The sequence below is a fragment of the Nipponia nippon genome, unplaced genomic scaffold, assembly GCF_047370975.1.
Source record: "Nipponia nippon isolate SJK-2023a ecotype South Korea unplaced genomic scaffold, ASM4737097v1 scaffold_20, whole genome shotgun sequence".
NCBI classification, from domain to species: domain Eukaryota; kingdom Metazoa; phylum Chordata; class Aves; order Pelecaniformes; family Threskiornithidae; genus Nipponia; species Nipponia nippon.
This window is the reverse complement of record NW_028262337.1, coordinates 1,893,416-1,913,173: the sequence shown is the minus strand read 5'-3', so window position 1 is coordinate 1,913,173 and position 19,758 is coordinate 1,893,416. Positions and strand designations below refer to the sequence as shown.

Sequence of the window (19,758 nt, the reverse complement as noted above, 5' to 3'; positions counted from 1 at the left end):
CTTCACTCTAGCAACTGATCAATGGGAGCTTTATAAAACTTAAATAAAAATTTGAAAGGGGCTTCTATCCAAACTCCACATGTGTGCACAGATGTAACAAATCTCACAGTTGCAAGTTAGGTTGATAAGGAATAAACTGAAGTTCCCTATTAAAAACTCCTTTCCCAAGCCATACGGTGTTCAGTTTTGGATTCTGTGACCTGGACCTGAATTTAATGTGTTCTTAATTATCTGCCAAGTAATGCTTATTGCTGCAAATTGCTTGATAATTAACAAATTTTTACATTGAAAAACAGGCACTTAAACCACAATTCTATGCCCTTAAAAACAGTATGGCTCATATTATAGCAAAAAATTAACAGCAACGAGCTAACAGGCATAGCAAAATATATGACTTCTCTCTCTTTTCCTCTTTCTTTTGTTCTTTCCATAGTATTACCTTTTCATGTACAATAGTTGTATTGTTCCTGGAGCAGTGAGGTTATAAATATTTCCATCAGTCCAATAACATGAAAATGTCTCCAGTTCAGGTGATCTGCACTTGCTGATTTGTGGCCACCGCAAAAGGTCTGTCAGGAAAAATGGCAGGGGACAGAAGGAGACACATTAAAGAAATCCGTACACCAGACTAACATGCTGTTAAAATGAAACTCATCATTTTTAATGACTAATTAACTTTTCTCCCAACTCCTTATGTACAATGAGGCAAGATTTAAATTCTTCTTATGTGCATATATGTAGATAACTATACCTGCAGGAAGCCAAATTTGAAAGGGTCAAGCTCTCTTTTGTGCAGTGTAGAAGTGTCAGTATCACAGCCTGACACACAGCGTGGGGATCTGCCAACCCTGTAGCTGTAGTTGAATAGAATAGAATAGACTATTTCAACTGGAAGGGACCTACAACGATCATCTAGTCCAACTGCCTGACCAATTCAGGGATGAGCAAAGGTTAAAGCATGTTGTTAAGGGTACTGTCCAAATGCCCCTTAAACACTGACAGGCTTGGGGCATCAACCACCTCTCTAAGAAGCCTGTTCCAGTGTTTGACCACCCTCTCAGTAAAGAAATGCTTCCGAATGTCCAGTCTAAACCTCTCCTGACACAGCTTTGAACCATTCCCATGCATCCTATCACTGGATGCCAGGGAGCAGAGATCAGCACCTCCCTCTCCCCTTCCCCTCCTCAGGAAGCTGTAGAGAGCAATGAGGTTGCCCCTCAGCCTCCTTTTCTCCAAACTAGACAAGTCCAATGTCCTTAGCTGCTCCTCATAGGGCATTTCTTCCAGCTTTGTTGCCCTCCTCCGGAGGCTTTCAAGGACCTTTGCATCCTTCTTCAATTGTGGGGCCCAGAAGTGCGTGTAGTACTCAAGGTGAGGCTGCACCAAGGCTGAATACAGCAGCACAATCACCTCTTTTGACTGGCCGGTTACGCTGTGTTTGACTAGTTCAGTACAGGTATACCTGAATTAGCGCTGCATTTGCTTTAAAGAAAGTGTGGTACTGCAGAGCTTGGTATTAGACTAACCACAGCTTAGTATTTACGCAGCTGAGCAGTTTTGCAATGGGTCTACACATTAGAGTAGATACCTTGAACCGAGTTCAGGTTTGTGTATACAACACTGTGTAGATATAACCTTGCTCTGAGAGAGATAAGGACAGCTCTGAGCATGTGCCTGGTCTGCCACATGCCGCTTCTATATTCATAATTTCTGTTCTGTGTCAAAATGGAAACGATATAGGGCCATGAAATGATGGCTACAATTAGTCAGCCTCATCAACCCTTATGAGAAAAATAAAAACAAAAGTTGCGGGTATGAGTCACGGCTTTCAAAGTCAGTACTTAACTTCTTCCTGATTTTTAAGGGTCTAATGCCAACGTTTCCTATTTGGCCTGGAAAGCTTTCCAGAGGAGATCGCATGCGCATGGAAGTGTCTACCTCTCTTCACTGACTATCTGGGAAATATGATTATTTATTTAATAAAATTTCTCCATAAGGCACTCAAAATGCAGATATTAGTCAGGTGTTTATGATTGGTGAAATGATCCCTGGCCAGGGAATGATGTCATGCTACTGTACTCTGCATGTGAATTTCTTTGCAAATATTTTTGCAGTATCACACTGTGAATATCAGAATTTCGGACTGGGTATGAGGAAGAAATTTCTTACAATGAGGGTGGTGAAACACTGGCACAGGTTGCCCAGAGAGGTGGTAGATGCCCTGTCCCTGGAAACATTCAAGGTCAGGCTGGATGGAGCTCTGAGCAACCTGATCTAGTTGAAGAGGCCCCTGCTTGTTGCAGGGGGGTTGGACTCCATGACCTTTAAAGGTCCCTTCCAACCCAAACCATTCTATGATTCTGTGATGATATTTGGTACAAAATATTTACACTCAAAGACGGAAGAAGTATTAAGGTACAGACATCCACATGCACCAGATGCTTCCCCCTACGCATAAGGATTTTGTAGCCTTCCTGCATGTTGACTGCTTTATTTACGGCTCAGACAGACACAGCCACTCAATGCCAGAGCAATTTGGGTTTCTTGGGCTTAATGGCTCAAATTGTGTGCTTTATATTACACACTGCCAAGCATTCACATTAGGCAGTAACTAATACACAAATATCATGAACTTCTGTTTTGCTCATCCCGTATCAATGCCTCATTTCACACTTTGGACATTAAACAAGGCCGAACATATGTATATAAATAAGAGATTTCGTAAGTTGGGTGGCTGATACGCCCCCACTCTCCCCACCCCCCGCAAAGCATTTAGAATTCTTCTTGCCAACCTAAAATAACTGATGTTTGATTGGAAAGATTTAAAGAGGAAGTTTTTTTCTCTTTCTTAGCCTACACGTCCCATTTCACTGAACTTTAAATAAATTTCTTTTTAAAATTGAAACAAATATTGAAATTAAGTGTTACAGCAAATCACACTGTTCCTTTTCAGAAAATATTGAAACAAAACATTTTGACTATTGTGTCTGATTTTGTTTGGTATGGTATTCAATATTTGACAGCTTAGGCCTAAATCCCAAAATGTTTTTGATTGACCTTGATTTGAGCTTTTACACATTTTTACATCATTCATCAAACAATTTTAATGTGGCAGAAATCTTTGTTAAAAACAGCACATGATCATGAAATCGCAAACTGTCATAACACAGATCCAAAATAAAACAGAATAAAAGATTCAAGAACAGTATTATATTTATAGCTTGTTGAATGTATGAACATTCCAGATTTCAAACTTGAACTTTCTTCCCTATTTAATTGAAAATCAAATTGTTTAAAAACAAAACAAAGAAAAAAAAAAGAAATTTTGTGCCTTTACTTCAAAGACATGAGTAAAATTGCCTCAGTTGCATAATACCTATAATCAACAAGACATGAGTCTCTCCCTTCTTCTATAAACAGATAGTGTGCAAGGAAGTACAAGTTATGGCTTTTCCTGTTTCTATCCTCAGTTACATGCATCAAGAACAAATATAGCTATTTTTACTGAAACAGGTCAAGAATTTCAGAAAATGATATACCAGAAAACCCTCCTAAATTAGAGTATTTCTGTTGATGACTGCACCATATTTATAGCTAGAACATACAATATTTAAAGCCCATGTGGAGTATGTCCTCATCTCCAGGGGTAAATAAAGTCACACTGTCACTTCTTGACATGATGAAATGAACTGAATGGCATCAAACTTCACTTACATTTTGAGGGTCCAGCAGGATCTTAGATATAGGCTCTACAATGTCTTAATAATGAATTATGTTGAATTCACCAGCTTGATATACAAGCTAAACCAAGGACTGTAAGATGTTCAAACTCTTCTTGGAAAATGGATCATAACACAGCCAGAAGTGGCATCAGTTACAATGGAGAGGATTAGCAGTGCACACAGAATACAGATTAAGACTTGGTCTCTTACAGCCTAACTTCAGAGGAACATATCCCTCAGGTCCCACTTTCTTTTCCAGTTCCTCATGACAGGACTTGTAATTCTTTGTCTCACAGGTGTTCCTTCAACAGGCACAAGAATTTTTGAGTAGGGAGCAGTTTTGTTTGGGACTCATATACTCTGGGTTTACCAGTTTATACACACACACACACACACACACACACATGCATATATTTGTGACCAGTTCCACTTCTAAGAAAAATTATCTTCTGATTGATTGTTTCCAGTTTCCATGGCAAGTTTCCAGCCTTCAAAACTGCAGGCTTTTGTGACTGACTGGAGGAAATTTTGCCATATTGACTTGTATAAGGCTTGGCACTCTTAGGGTAGATCTCCTGAATTCCTTGTTTCCCACACAAGTCAATTATCAACGTTGTACAGGACCCTGTGTGAGCCCCATCTCCTGAACAAACTGTACCAGAATGTGATAAATGAACACAATAGCTCAGTTGAAAGCATTTAGGCATAAAGGCAGCAGGGTACTGAAAGTAAAGGCTGTCAAACTGAGATTTTAAATAGACTAGAAAAGCAAATCAAAACATGGATACACACTTGCTCTTTTCCTACCTGATCCAATAAGTTCCGGTCAAATTGTCATGAATAAAACCACTCACTTCATTCAAGATAATGGCTTGGCTGAATACACAGGTCCAACAATAGAAAATAGGGAAAGAACTGGTAAATCTCTGGCTTCCACTGTGACTACTAAGAAAGTTTGGTAGAAAAGTTCCTAGTCCTGCCCCTGGGTTTAGCTGAACGTAAGTGTTCAGCTGCCACAGCTGTGCTGCAAAAGAGTAAAATCCCTTCACATTCTGCTCTCGATATGTTATGACCACAGATTAGCCATGGTCTAAACTCTGGCTCAGCCAGAAGAAACTGTGCCAAAACAGTAGCTAAAACAATAGTGTGGTTTATGGAAAGAATCGGGAATGCAGATGTGCCATCTCTTCTGCTTACATTTGTTTGTGGGTCACCAGCCTACAGTTTTCCATTTAGCGTAGTTTCAATGCTATATATTCTTTAATCTTTAAAAAGAGAATATGGTACGATAATTGCAGCTTACTGGAAGTTATATAGAGACGGACTTTAAAACAAAAAAAAATCTTAAAATCTAGAGGAAGGCTAATTCCTTTAGAGATTAAGGTCCCTTGTTTTTTTTTTTCTTAAAAGTCCCTCTAATAAAATTTAACTTTAAAGGGAGCTAGTCTTGTGTGTGGAAGAGTAAGGAACTGAAGTTTGTAACTGGGTTGTAACAAAATAGGTTATCATCACCTTGGGGAAAGTCCTACTGCCACCAGAGCTCTGGTACTTCTGCTGGAACAATGGTGTTATACAGAAATGCTTCTTACTAGGGTTGGACTTAGGTAGGTGAAATAATAATGAGGATATGAATGATCCAAAAAAATCAAGCTAACTAAACAGAAAGTGAAAAAAGAGGATATATTTTTGCTGAACAGAATTCTGGTTGTGGTAATTTTAGATGGCTTATGTAGAATTATCACTTATTGGAACTTAGGATACCTATCAAACCTAGAGCAAACTTAAACTTACAGAAGAATAACATGATCCGATATGCAAATCAATGACAGAAGAAACCTTATGCAACAGTATATATCTTCATATAATCCACTCTCAAAGCATGTATAATGTGTCGCTGCTAGAGCATAATAGACAAAGATGGAAATGGAAAAGTAAACCGGGAAATTAGCTACATTTAAAATTGGAAACAGTTATGAAGACCTGGAGTATTATTTACTGTAGCTCAAATTTGTACATTGAAAGTGAATGGTCTATCAATTAGGTTCTGCTTCTGAATCTACCAAGCTCAATAAATATTGGGCAATTTACTTTAATAATTGATTTCTCTGGTACCAGGAAATTTTGATTCATTCAAATTGTGCAGCAAAATGAACAACATTTGCTGTCAGTGGATGATATTGTAAATAGGTACTGTCTAGTACTAATAAATTGTCAGACATCCTATATACCGAGAGCGGGATGCAGTAAGCGGAGACAACAACCAGGTGACCTCCTCATCAGGCTGCTTGCTAGTCTGACTCAGCTTTTGCTCTAGGTACAACCTGTCCATGAAGGGCCAACAGTAAAGTTCTGGAACAACTCTTTGGGTAAAGAAGAGAATTTCTTTCATATCAGTAATAAATAAGATCGTTTTGCATAAAGTACTCAACAGAAACAAAACGAAGTTTAATAACTCTAAGATGCTGTATCGCAGTGAAAACTGAAGGGGAATGCTGCACAAGAGAATATTTTGCCCATGGAGTAAGTCTAAATATTGTAATGATAAATATGGGTGTTTTGCTGAGGAACATGAAAGAGGAATATGGCTTCACCTCTGCATTGAAGACTAATTTGGTGACTGCTACTTTGAGCAACAATATGCAGGCATCCCTGCATAACAGATGGGGGGTGTGCACAGTGTTTTGGAGAATGCCAAAAGGATTTTTTAGCAAGTTTGCGACGTAATCAATGAACAAAAAAATAAAAAAAACAATCCTGGAGTTTGGTAACACTGAATGAAGAGGCAATGGCTCTTCTTTTTCAGGTTGTTCTCTTTCAGAACAAACTTCTCCCTTTTTTTGTCAAGTGAGATTGACATAGTTAAAAGAATAAAAGCCTTGCAGAAACAGAGCTTTCCCACCGCATCAAAGTCCAATGGCTGTGCTAGTTTCCCACACTCTCTGTCCTACTGAGTGTCCACAGAACAGAAATCAGTGTGGCTCACTGATGTGGTGTCCATAAGGGTACACGCAAAAATTCAGTAAATAAAGCTCAGGACCGAGGGAAAACCAATCATGCAGCATTACTCAGTACGTAAGTACTGCCCATCAGACAGTACAGGGATGGGCAAGGATGCCGTGTTCCTCTGTCTTTGGCATATGCTTTCCAGATCATGCCCTCCCATGTGCAGTGGTGGAATCACATGCTTTCTGTTACAGGCAAGCCATATCAACTGGCCTGCCTACATATGTAACACATAAAGGGAAGCAGAGCCAGAGGTCACGGTATATGAAAGGCAGTTATGTAACAAACCCACTTCCAATTATCTCTTAATTACTTATATAGTTACAACTCAAATTGAAATTACATTTTCAATAAAGTATGTATAAAAATAATAATGAATAATGCTTTTATCTATTACAACCATTGCTGTAGATGTTCAGTATTGACTAACATTATGTGGTAGAGCATATGAGGAAATACGGAAGCACAAATGAGGTCCCGCGGGCGAAGCGTATGTGCAATAAACAAACATCACAAAAGGTCTCCCATGCCCTTCTCAGAGCAAACAAATTCTACAGTACTGACAAAAATCTCCAACATCCATCTTTCTTCTGCACATGCAATTTCCAGCTCAAAGTTAATAGCTGTCTAAAAGCAAACCCATTGCTCACCATCATGCAGCATAATAAAGCCAGCACGCAGTGGTGAGGGGATGTCCTAGCTGAGACACAGCCTCCCCGAAGCCACCAGCTTCCCACCAGAGACTGGTGCTCAGAACCAGGACTGACTTTTCTCCAGAAAGGCAACCTCAAGTATAATCCAGCATCTCCAAACTGGGCTCCAAGCCGACACTCACCTCCCCAAACTCTAAGAGGAAAAAACTCAGAGGATCTGGGGAGTAAGACTGTTAGGTGTGAACCCAGGTTAAGAACTGCAACTTAACAATTACCTTCATGGAAAAGGCACACTAGGGCACATCTTGATGGTCCTGGCTAAATTTGACAACTCAGCCTCCCTTGTTTTAACGTTAGCTCATTTCCTATAAACAAGAAGCCGTGCAGAGGGGGCACTTTGACAGCACCGGGGTGAGTACTCGCAGAGGATAGCCATGCGCTGGTCTGACTGGGGGACAAGGCGGGTCCAAGCCTCAAGCGCCAGAGCCAGGCAGAGGCAGCCGGGGGTGAGCGGAGGCTGGCGGCAGGCTGGGTGCTGCAGTGAGCGTGTTGCTGTGTCAGGCGGCAGCAAACGGCTGCACAGCGGTGTTAGGAAAGCAAACAACACAAGTGCCAACCTGAGAACAATATGGACAGTGTTTTTACAATGGGAAAGTTACGGCACAGCTAACGTCTGCAGCAGGAGTGGACAAAGGGAGCAAAAGCAGGGAGCGCAAAATAAAGAGGGACAAAGACACAGGAGGGAAAAAGGATGAGAAAAGAAGATGACATGTTTGGCAAGAAAAGCACAAGAGGACACATAAGCGTGTATGAGAGGAAGACAGAAAAGGGTAGCAAAAGACTGGAGGTAAAGGCAGAAGAAACATAATATTGACAAACTGTAAACACAACGTGGGAGCTGATGCAAACCTGCAATCACACTGTCACTCAGTTTAAGTAGTCGTCCTGGTTTTGGCTGGGATAGAGTTAATTTTCTAGTAGCTGGTATAGTGCTGTGTTTTGGATTTAGGATGAGAATAATGTTGATAACACACTGATGTTTTAGTTGTTGCTAAGTAGTGTTTACACCAGTCAAGGCCTTTTCAGCTTCCCATGCCCTGCCAGGTGCACAAGAAGCTGGGAGGGGGCACAGCCAGGACAGCTGACCCAGGCTGGCCAAAGGGCTGTTCCATACCATATGACATCATGCTCAGTACGTAAGCTGGGGGGAGTTGCTCAGGGGGCAGCGACTGCTGCTCAGGTATTGGCTGGGCATCAGTTGGTAGGTGGTGAGCAATTGCATTGTGCATCACTTGTTTTGTATCATTGTTGTTGTTATTATTATTTTATCGTTGTTGTTGTTGTTGTTATTTTCTCTTCCTCTGCTGTCCTGTTAAACTGTCTTTATCTCAACCCACAGGTTTTACTTTTTTTTTCCCCAATTCTCTCCCCCATCCCATCGGGGGCCAGGGGGAGGGTGAGCGAGAGGCTGTGTGGTGCTTAGTTGCCGACTGGGGTTAAATCACGACAACAGTGAAGATGACAATTTCTTGGTCTGGCATGTACATATCCTGATAGCGCAGAGAAGAAATTGCCCATATCCGGGATCACCCAAAAGAGATACTGAGGTAAGAGACTGGAGGAGAAAGCAGGTGGCTGTAAGAACAGCGTGAAAAGAAACAAGCAAGCAATGACGTGGTGCACCTCTGTTTAAGGACACCTGCAGAATAATGACAGCGCAACAGAAAGACTGAAGTCTTCCTCACAAATCTAACAAGGTTTCAATCATTAGGTCCACTATAATCAGTGCTCCATAAAAGCACGACCATGAATTTGCCAGGTTTCATTAGACAGATGCAGCTGTGTATTGTCAATTACCAAGGACAGTATGTCCCAAACTCTGTATTTCATCATGGAAACAGTGCTGGTTATGCACAAATGTATCCTGATGCTTCTTGTTATTTATTCTGCCACCACACCCTCGTTACATCTGAATGAAGTAACTCATGAAGATACTGGCCCTCAATCTGGCCTTGTTCTTGACATTTGGTCCTTTTAATTCACGCTGCTTTTGGGAGACCAGAGTCAAGCTGTAAATTCTTGTACTTCCCACTGTTGAACTTTCAAGCTACCTCTGGCTTCTGCAGATTTTAACCATTCTTCAAAATAGTGACTGCCTGATTTATGTGCAATAATACCTGCATACATGACAGGAAAATCCCACCTCCTACTCTACAGATATTTTCATGGAGTACAAATCATCAAACTCCATTTGAAATTTGAAGTAGTAGAGTTTGGTGTGGATTTTAGTCAAGTGAAGTAAGTGAAGGAAAAATACCAGTTCTATCCACAGAACAACTATCTGAATGTCTTTGAAGAAAACTCCCAAAAGTGAGCAGCAATCTTGTTCTTCAGTCCAGAGGGAAGTTCCCTGTTACAGTCACCATATATCATATAAAAACTAAGGAGACAAAAAATGTCCAGAGGCTGTTATTGAGAGTATCATTTGTTACCCTCCACACCTAGAGTGAAAACTCCAAGGGACATTACTGACCTGTCATTCAGAGACTCCTCTGAGAGGTCCTGCTACAAGATCCACCTGACACAACAAGGGCCCGTGCACCAAACACAAGCTGAGCCCTCAAAGCAATCCGAGGAGTTACTTCCCATACTCTGAGCAGTGACAGTGACAACTGAAAATTATATGTGGCTTCGAATACCTTAAGACTAAAAATCATGCTGATTCTTCACAGTTCTTCATGATAAGAGCCACTCAATTTCACCTCTACAGAGACTGTGAAGTATACAGGGGCTTATACAGTATTTTCACTCTTTTTGCACATCTGGACCATAATATCTTTTCTTGGGTCCCAAAGAAGACTGAATTGACTTGAGTATTTTAAAATATTCTGGTACGCAGTATTTCTCGTGTGCTTTTTAGAGTGTCTGTTTTATTACTGTAGCCAGGATGTTTACTCGTTCAGTAATTCAGAGCTTTATTATTGCAATGAATCATGAATGATGAGTTATCAGCTTCAAAGAAGATCCAGTGAAATTTTAAAAACAAACTAGAGAAGAATAAAAGTATTGTTTTCCACTCTATCTATCCTCAAACTTAGCAAGAACCCGAGTCTTTGCAGTTTTGCAGTGTTCTTGTAAGAGCACCCTTTCTAGTAGGTTTCAAAAGGAAAACCACTGTGACAACAGATCTGTCCCCCACTTAAGTAGAGTTCTTGTAGACCTACCAGGATTGTCCTTTTACTAGTATTTATAAAGCAACAATCTCCACTCTTCATTGTCAGAAATTAAGCCAATATTGTGATATATCATGTAAAAATCCTGCTAATTTACAAACTAGTTTTCTTTGAAAAAAACAAACCACCAGAGCACCAAGCAGTTCCCAAGGCCATGACTTACATACGTCCTTTGGATCCCAGCGGGACTCTTGCACACGAAAGGAAATGTATGTGACACATCTAAAGCTACAAACAGGGAGTATCTGATGTTCTTCCCAAAATGGGAAAGTTGCTGAGCTGGATACGTTTTAACTTACTTTGAAATTCAGGATGATGTAAAAACCAAACAAGAGAGAAACCATGCCAATGATATTAGACTGTTGGAATTAAGTTAGCAGTGGAAAAACAACCCCCCCAGAAGTGCTGGCGATTCAGCGCTAGGATGAACAAAGCACTAGAGAACACGCGAAGCGGGAGCACTCATGACTCAAGGGAGTTGAGCTTAACAGAATAATACATATTTTCCTTCAGCTTTTATTTCTGTGATCTGGCTATAAGCCTAAAAGAATCTTCTGATCATCTGTACAGCGCTGAGTGGCCTGAAGTAAGCCTCCAGATTCATCCTTATTTTACTATTACAGAGGAGATTTGGACAAAACAATCACATTCAAAAGCACAGTGGACAGATTTATAAAGGAAATATCTTTTTTTTTTTTTTTTTTTTTTTTTGACAGACTGCCAAAAGTGATTTAAGTTTTATGTATCCTCTGCTGAACTTGACCTTCTCTAACACCTGTTCCCTCTTTGCGAGAACCCACTGCTGTCAGTCCTGGGCTTCAGAGCTTATTCAGGGAAGAGTCACAGACAGAGGTGGCGGCTTTTCTTCTCAGTACTTGAAATATAGGCTCCAGAGATATATCACTGTTAAAAAATGGGCCGCTCTCACTTGGCTTGTTTCCCATATTCCTCCAATGTCTTCTCACAAACCAGTCTTTTCAAATAACCATAGGAGGAGTTCAGAGGGAAGCCCTGATTTTTTTCATTTGAAAACACAGCCATTTCCTGACTGGACAAAACAAAGAGCAAACATCCAAGTTAACTAAAGACCAACCTGGGTCTGTAGAATTACTGTTATATTAAGTCTTTAGCATGCCTAAGAAGCCTCCACTTCTGACAAAAGCATGGACTTTAAGGATACTATGCCAAGAAGGGGCTCATTCCCTGACATTCATGCAGAAGCAATACAGTTTTCATGGTTTATTTACATTAAAAAAAGATTAATAGGCACTGTCAATACGGCTACACCTGATGATTCTTTAAAACAATCAAAGAAACATAAGTCAGTCAAAAAATGCTCTTACACACCATCTAGAATAGTACTTCCTTCTCCTCTAGGAGCTTTCCAATATGCACTTAAGCTCAGCAGGTTCTGGACATTCAACACACAATACATTAAGAGCTTTGTACATGCCCTCATTCAAACTATCATTCAAACAATCACACATAATCTCCCTAAAATTATTGTCACATATGTATTTCTCTCCTTTTTGCAATGGGAAAACAGGGGAGGAAGAGGGGTTCATTATGTGAACCCCAACTGAGCTTAGAAAGAGGGAAGGAAGAACAGTTGCCAAAGCCAAAATGATTGCTCAGAAAATCCTGGCACCAACAACTTGCTTTAATGTGTCAGACACTGCATTGCCAGTCAGTTAGGAAGTTCCATTTACATTCAGGTTTCTAAATGCAGGTATTAATCACTGATATATGTCCTATAGATTGACACTGGATATTATCACGAGATACACCTTTCCTGTTCTGGAGACCCTGTAGCTCTGGAAAGCCTGAAGGCAGGTACTGTAGAACTCGTCTCCCACAGTGATTGTGCATCACCTCCCTTCTGGCCCAGCTTTCCTTGTTCTCTACATTTTTCTCTCAGTATCCATCTGCTATTCTGTAAGTGTCAACAAATGCACTGCTTAAGCCAGCACTCGTTCTGTTGATTTTGCTCCAATGCCTTAGTAAGAGAAAACTGAGCTTACAACAGCCCACAGATCACTTGCGTGAATTTAGCCAGATTTCTATATCTTGACTACTGTCTCAGCAACTGTGATTCCATCTACACCTCTGCACAGTAAGAGAAAGAGTTTGCTACTCAGAGAGGTGTCAAGAATAAAGTTATAATGGCACCCTTTCCTCAGCAAGCTGAGGAACAAGCTCAACAACCGCAAGCTGTAATTATACAAAATGACCAAAACTACATTTTTGGCACACTGAGGCAGATGGGATTAAGTGGTTCATAAAACCCCCTCTACAGGTGAGCAGAAAAACATGAGTGCAAGAGGGTTAGTCTTGTCTTTAAAACAACAGAAATAGCTATGAGGATAATTCATGTGATAACATCACTGAGTGATGATATTAAATTTTACTTCAAGAAATTGTTCTGCCTGGGTGAAAAATTCATCTCTAGTTGGTGCTGGTTTTACTATTGTATGAATCAACATCAGCAGGTTAAATGGATTTACACAAGTATAAGAGAGCGGCAAAACTGACATCCATTTTAGTTTTGGGTAAAAAGTAATTCTGTAATTTCCTATTACATTTAATGTTGGCAGCCTTGTTTGACATCCCATGTCGTTTACCAATTTTGCTCAGAATATTTAAATTCCTCTATGAAATTGCCTTGGAATGTGTCTTTAAGGAAGTCTCATAGAAGTTACCATGATCCCACATAGTCACAGATCTTCTGCATTAGTCCTGGTAGGTCCAAACGCAGTGGACCTCAGTAAAGAAGGATTTTATCTTCTTTTTCAACAGGGAGACTTCGATAGCAATATCTTCCAAGCTTTTAAGGGGTAGAATTTTAGTAATCTACAATAAGTGTATGCTCATTCTTATCATATCATTTCTGAAAGTTCTTTGAATTTTCCTGCATTTTTGAAACCCAGGTTTTCACCATCATACTTAGTATGGAGTTTCCCATGGTACAAAATGTTAGATCCCAATTCCTATGGACACATAGCAACTGTACATTTTTTTATTGCTCACAGACGTCTGAGACACTCTCAGCAGTAATATATAGAAACTGAGATTTTGCTAGTCGTGAATTTTTTTTTTTTTAGTAAAATACGCTGTCTTACAGGTCTCTTAAATTTGAAATGTTATGGATAGTATTTTTCTTAGTCATATAAATTAAGAAATGTCTAAGGATATATTGATATAATTTAAGAAAACAGAGACTGAATGGTAAGATTAGAATTAGAAAACATTAGGGCAAAAAGTAAATGCAAGCACCTTTAAAGCAGCTAATGTGCAATGTCAATATGTGAAAGAAAAGGAAAGGAAAACTAATCAGCTTTGGCTCATCGTCAGTAATGTACTTAAAATCTGCTGAAATAAAAGACAAATTACATGTTTGATCAGATTTTAACGATAAAGTAACATCTGAAGAGGGAAATCTAATGTTTATAATGACTGACCCAGCGTATCTCCCACAGTATACTATGTTTCTTGATTGCAATTCTAATTGGATTCAGTAAGTCTTCTTAATTATTCCCATTCTTTCGCCATACAGACAGCTGCTTTTGTTGCAGCAACAAGAGTGACCTTGTGAAATGTCGCCCTTTTATTTAGATGCAATTCTTGATTATACACTAAATCATACTGTCTCAGTTTATTTAAGCAAATGCTAAATCTTGATGGCCCAAGTGCAAGTTTGGAAAGGTGAGATGAATTATACATTATGGCCCCTGTTTCAACAGAATTTGTCAGAGATGGTTGCAGAATCTTTACCTTGAGATTTATAGTGCTGAACCCTTCACCTAATCTTTAAATATCCCTGTGTTTTCAGTCACTTCAGATGTTACGTTGAGCTACAAGCAGCCCAGAATAAGTAGGTGGAAAAAGGCAGAGGAAAAAAAGGAACAAAAGGCACGCAGAAAGAACAACAAAAAACCAAAGCCGTGAACTATAAATCCTAACGACATCTATACTTGGAAGCTGCTTCTTTTTAAATGCATGCTATAGAAAGCAACTGCTAAACAGATACTAAAAATAAACCTAAATTTTGTGACTCTTTGTAACCCAAAGAGCTGTATTTGCAATGAGAGGTTTGCTTTTGCCTGGCCGGGTGTCGGAGCTGCCCTCCCGCGCGGGAGAAGGGTGTTGATTTCCCATGCAGGTGGGAGTCTCCCCATCCCCCCGCTCCGGACGGAGGCCGCCTGCCCCGGCCACCCCACCACATCTGTGCTGCTGCCTCGCACCATGCAGAGCAGCGGAGCGGGGCGAGGGGACGCTTCCGAGGCAGTGAGGAATGGCTGCTTGGTGCCAAGCTCCTCTTACGGGCGGGAGATTCAAAGCCGTTTCCAAGTCTGGACAGTGAAAGACCACCTCACACAAACTCGATGGCGCAAGGGAGGCCAGCTGCCTTACTTGGTGAAATGAATGCTTGGCTGAGTGCTTGACTGATGGTCAGAGAGGCTAGAAGCTATAGCAGGAGATTGACTAAATAATTCTACATAAGAAGATAGGAAGTAAGATTTCAGCGACATACACCTGCCTATGAACAGAAGGCCGAAATATACACATGGCTATTCAACGCAAACAAGTGACACCAATTCTTCTGTATTACAGCCATGGGTCATATTTATTCTGGTTTTCCAAAAAGTCAGAAAGTAAAACCTGCACAAATTGGCACTTGCCTTAAGAACCAGCCTAGGCTCACACAAAAGCTGTCAGTAACAGAAAAAAAACCCCTCATCTGAAACAAACGCTGGTTCTTTCAGAAGATTCAGTCTGTGCTATTCCGGGTAGCTACAAAATTATTTTTTAATGAAAACAGATAAAAAGAAAGAGCAAAATCTTTCTGTGGAAGGTTGACATTCAAGAAATGCAACAGAAAGGCATAAGATACAGCAAAAGACTAGATCTCAAAAAGCTCATGACAGAGGAAGAAGACTAGATGGTAAAAGCAAACAAATAGTCTGTAGAGCATGTTGCAACATTTCAGACCTACTTGCACTTACTGGCATGTCTAAGAAGTGCACTCATCAATAAAAGCCCATAATGTTTGCTCTTCATCATTGATTTTGAGGCCAGAACGATCCTGAACAGTCAGACAGGTTTACACCGACTGTCAATGTTGAACCTTGCAGAGTGTGAAAAACACGGCTTTGTCTCCTAAAACACTGCAGTAAAGACTCTACCAGAAGAACAACACTATTTCCACTAAAAAGCCGTTCCTCAGCAGACGTGCATTAGCGCTGAATGCTGGTCACAGCACTGGACTAGCCTCAGGAAAGCTGAGCTCAGCACTTCAAGCTTGGATGCTTATTTGCATCTCTAGAGACAAATTCTTCTTCAGCTTGCAATCCTGCTGGCTTTTGCGTGGCAAGTGTTACAGGGTTTGCCCCATGGCCTGCAAAGCTGAGTTGGAAGTCTCTGAGCAAGGCCCCTCCTGTGACTTCCAGAAACCTTTTATAGCTGGGCTATAAGTAATGCTAGAACAGGGAATGCAGTTATGCTTTGGAAAAAATAATTATGCCTGGAGAGGCTGTCTTGATTGCTTCCACCTACTCTGAAACACTCAGCACTGCACCATGTGTAAAGATCAGTCTCCAGATGGAATATGCAAACTGCACAGGGGCCATTTAAGGCTCAAGTCAGCATTGAAATCTGCAAAGTTTTGTGTTTATGGTGAACTTCAGTGTTTCTGTCACCTTGTTTATGGCAGTGACCAAGACAACACTATACTGAACGACTGGAGCCATCATACTCTGATGGTTACTCCAGAAATAAAACGCAAACAACTTCTGCTATGTCTGCACAGGATATGGTATTAGGATGTATGATTAGCCACTGCATGTAAACCTAGCACAGCACAGAGTCAGGACCAAGACAATAAAAATACAAATAATACTAACTATTTTAATTTCAAATTAGGAAAAAACTGTTGGTAATTTAAAACACACAAAAATCTTTCCTTCTCCAGCTGCTCTTAGAGGAAAAGGTAAGGAAAAACATGGATCACATCTGACAGTGTCCAGGCAATCACACAGATCTCTTTAACAAATTAATCTTTATTGAAACAACAGGGAGCTGAAATACATATCAGCTTAGCTTAAAAAAGAAAAATATCTCCAAGTAGATATATCCAGTAATGGTCTTTTAACTTTATTTAATTTAACTTATAAAATTTCAGCTCACCCTTCTTCCCTGAGATAGAAGAGTAATATGATAAACAACAGGGACTGCCACAGAGACAGAGGCCCCACTGGTGACACAGAAAATTCCCTCTCTATTTTACAACTTCTCTCTCTGCACCCTTTCCCACCAGCCAGCCACGAGATGCTATGGCTTCAGGACTTGGAGAAAAGAGACATGCAGACACGCTCTTCATATCCTTTGGTCAAAGTCTCCAGATGTTACAGCGGAACAGAAATGGCAACAGTTGTGAGAAGAGAGGACAACCGAGCTGCGAAGGGTCACGATCCTGATGACAGCGCTCAGGAGCCATGTTCCCTGTACCGCAGCGCATGTAGCCAGCATTGGCTCTGCAAGGGATTTCTGACTACACGCTGCTGCTCTTGGGCAATGCAAGCATAAAATTAACAGTGCAATTACAATCCACAGCTCACAAAGCCTTTCTTCACACTCACAGGACCAGCAATGAGTTTTGATACAACTGTCTGATGCAGTTTTATCATTATGTCAGGCTCTCAGGAACCTCATTTACACTGACCTTGCTCAGCTGGTACCTTGGTTGCCCATGAAGGACCGAATGCTACCAGGGATTTCCTTAAACATATCAAGACACAGCTATGAAACCTAAACAGTAAATCAAATCATGTCCTAAAATAACGTATTTGCATTAAGCAGGAGGGATAGTATATACAATAGCTACAGGTTGGATAATCTCTTTGTGGGTTCCCTGCTGGTATCAAAGCAAGGGAATCTTTCCGTGCTGCAATCTGTTATGTCTGATCTCTACGAACAAGTTTGACATCTTTTCTTCAACAATCCCATCACAGTACTGTCAAAACTACCCCCACTGAATGCTTCCCAGAGTGCTATGGACACGTGCCACTAGTGTTGCCTCAAAGCCTTCCTTGTTCTGGGTGGGCTCTAACACTTTTCTTCTCCCTGGGCTCCTTGGCATGCATTCTGGGTGCAAAGACATGGATCCTTGCCTTCTAACTTCAAAGAGCTTAACTGATCCCCATAAGGAAGGAGCTGAGGTGCTCTGATCTGCCATGTGAAGATACTGATCTGCCATCTGGAGATACTGATCTCTCCTCCTTGACTGCAGTTCAGCCAACTCCTGCAGCAGGCACAGCTGGCTGTGCCATGGGAAGAAGGAGGCTCCCAGGCCACTCGCCCTCTCCTGCTCCAAAAGCCCGTATGACGAGGTGGACTAGGGAAGGGAAGCAGCTGACAGCTAACACTGGGGGGAAAAAAAGGAGTATTTTCCAGCCAAATCGGTTCCTCAAACCAGCTTCCCATGTGACTGCAAAAAAGCTTGTGCCAGCACGTGCGAGGCAGCAGTGAACGTTTGGGAGTGAGCAGCCAGGCACAGATGAGCCCAATGAAGCGCTTATTTTGGGGAAAAAAAACAAAACAAAACCCCACTCTTCCTCCTTATGAGGTGCCTAAAGCTGAGTGCCAGTGATTCTGCACAGCTTAATAATGATGTGGGGCAAACAGTACAGAGTAAGAGGCTCAAGCAGAAATCCATTCGGTCCCTTGTCTTGACTTGTGGTGTGACTCTAGCAGCAGGAATGAGCATAAAAGAAAAAAGAAATCAGCTTGCATAGTTTGCACTTGCCACACATGGACTTACAGAAAGTAATTTATATTGATTAAATTAACTTGAAATTTTGAATAATGTCTCTGTGTTGACAGTATAACCAGCTCCAGCAATTCTGGCTCTAACAAATCTGAGATACATATATATTAAAGAGGGCTAGGCAAGCCAGTTTAGGAAATAACAGCATGAAGTTTTATACAAGCTTACTACTCAGCTTTGCTTTGTTTGAAATTTGAAAAAATGAAGGTATTTTTTTCATTATTTCCAATTTTTTGTTCTTTAACTATATTTTTTAGTTCTATCAGGAGGAATAAATGGAAATGTCAGATTATTATTCGTTATTAAAAAGAGGAATTTCAAAGTATAAATTGTTTCAACAAAACCAGGAACAAAAGACTATGAGAAATACTGATGTACACCTTATAAAATTTCCAGGTTCATTTCTAGATGATTAAGCTTGAGGTAAGCATCCAAATTAAATCACAACATTTCAAAGGAGAAAAAACGAAAATTATGGTAGTCAAGAGACTGCAGTTATAACTGTAAAACAAAACTCAAAAACTTTAGTAGTTTTTGGGACCTTATAGGAGAGAAAAACTGTTGGAAGATGGGAAGAGTAGTGAGAGTAGAGTGGGTAGATAGAGTGTCCACATGATGGAAGAGAGATAAAAGATGCCAGAAACACGTTAAAATAAAATATATATCAGTAGCAGAGCTAACAATGCCATCTGCTAAGTCTTCCTTACACATCCCACTACAAAATCTGGTATTCAATTGCTTGACGCTTTGCTATAATTTATTCACTTGAGGTGACAATCTCAGTATCAGGCGCCTGTCTTTTATGGAAATCTCCATCTGAAACAGTTCAGCTATTCCTAAGCCGTTTGCTCATGCTAAGTACTCTGGTGTTCTTCACTTTGAAAATAGCTTTTCAATTAGGAACACACCATCATCTTGTGGAAATCTGTCCCAACTCTATTATGCACCACACTGAGGGCTTCACACCGTGCCTAAATTTGCCCTGGCGCCTTGCACGGAGCACAATTTTATCACATGAGGCGCAAACAGACCTATTACTTTTACGAAGCTAACTGCTTATATAATGCTATTGTAGGTCAGCGTAGGTCCTGGTCTGTTGGCGAGATGTTTGTGCTGTTATCTGAGCTGGGAAACCAAACCCAGGAGTGATCCCTTTTGAGTCCTGAGGGCACAGAACATGGTGGCACATGTTGGAAATTCCTACGACAGTGGCAAAACGCTGACAGATTAATCCACACCTGGCCCCCGAACATGCCTAGTATATCTCACCAAACTATAAATCAAATATGTTTCTACAAGTCTTCTTTTAGAAATCACTCAGCAGA

General features: G+C 40.6%; 1 protein-coding gene across 4 annotated transcripts in view; it reads right to left on the bottom strand.

The window, feature by feature from the left end:
• Positions 1-19,758, bottom strand: part of GHR (growth hormone receptor) — a 133,373-nt gene that overhangs the window by 16,613 nt on the left and 97,002 nt on the right. For all 4 annotated transcript variants that reach the window (XM_087759828.1, XM_087759825.1, XM_087759827.1 and 1 more), the window contains one exon: positions 440-569. In XM_087759828.1, the coding sequence (XP_087615954.1) occupies positions 440-569 (130 nt within the window). The remainder of the gene's footprint in view (positions 1-439; positions 570-19,758) is intronic.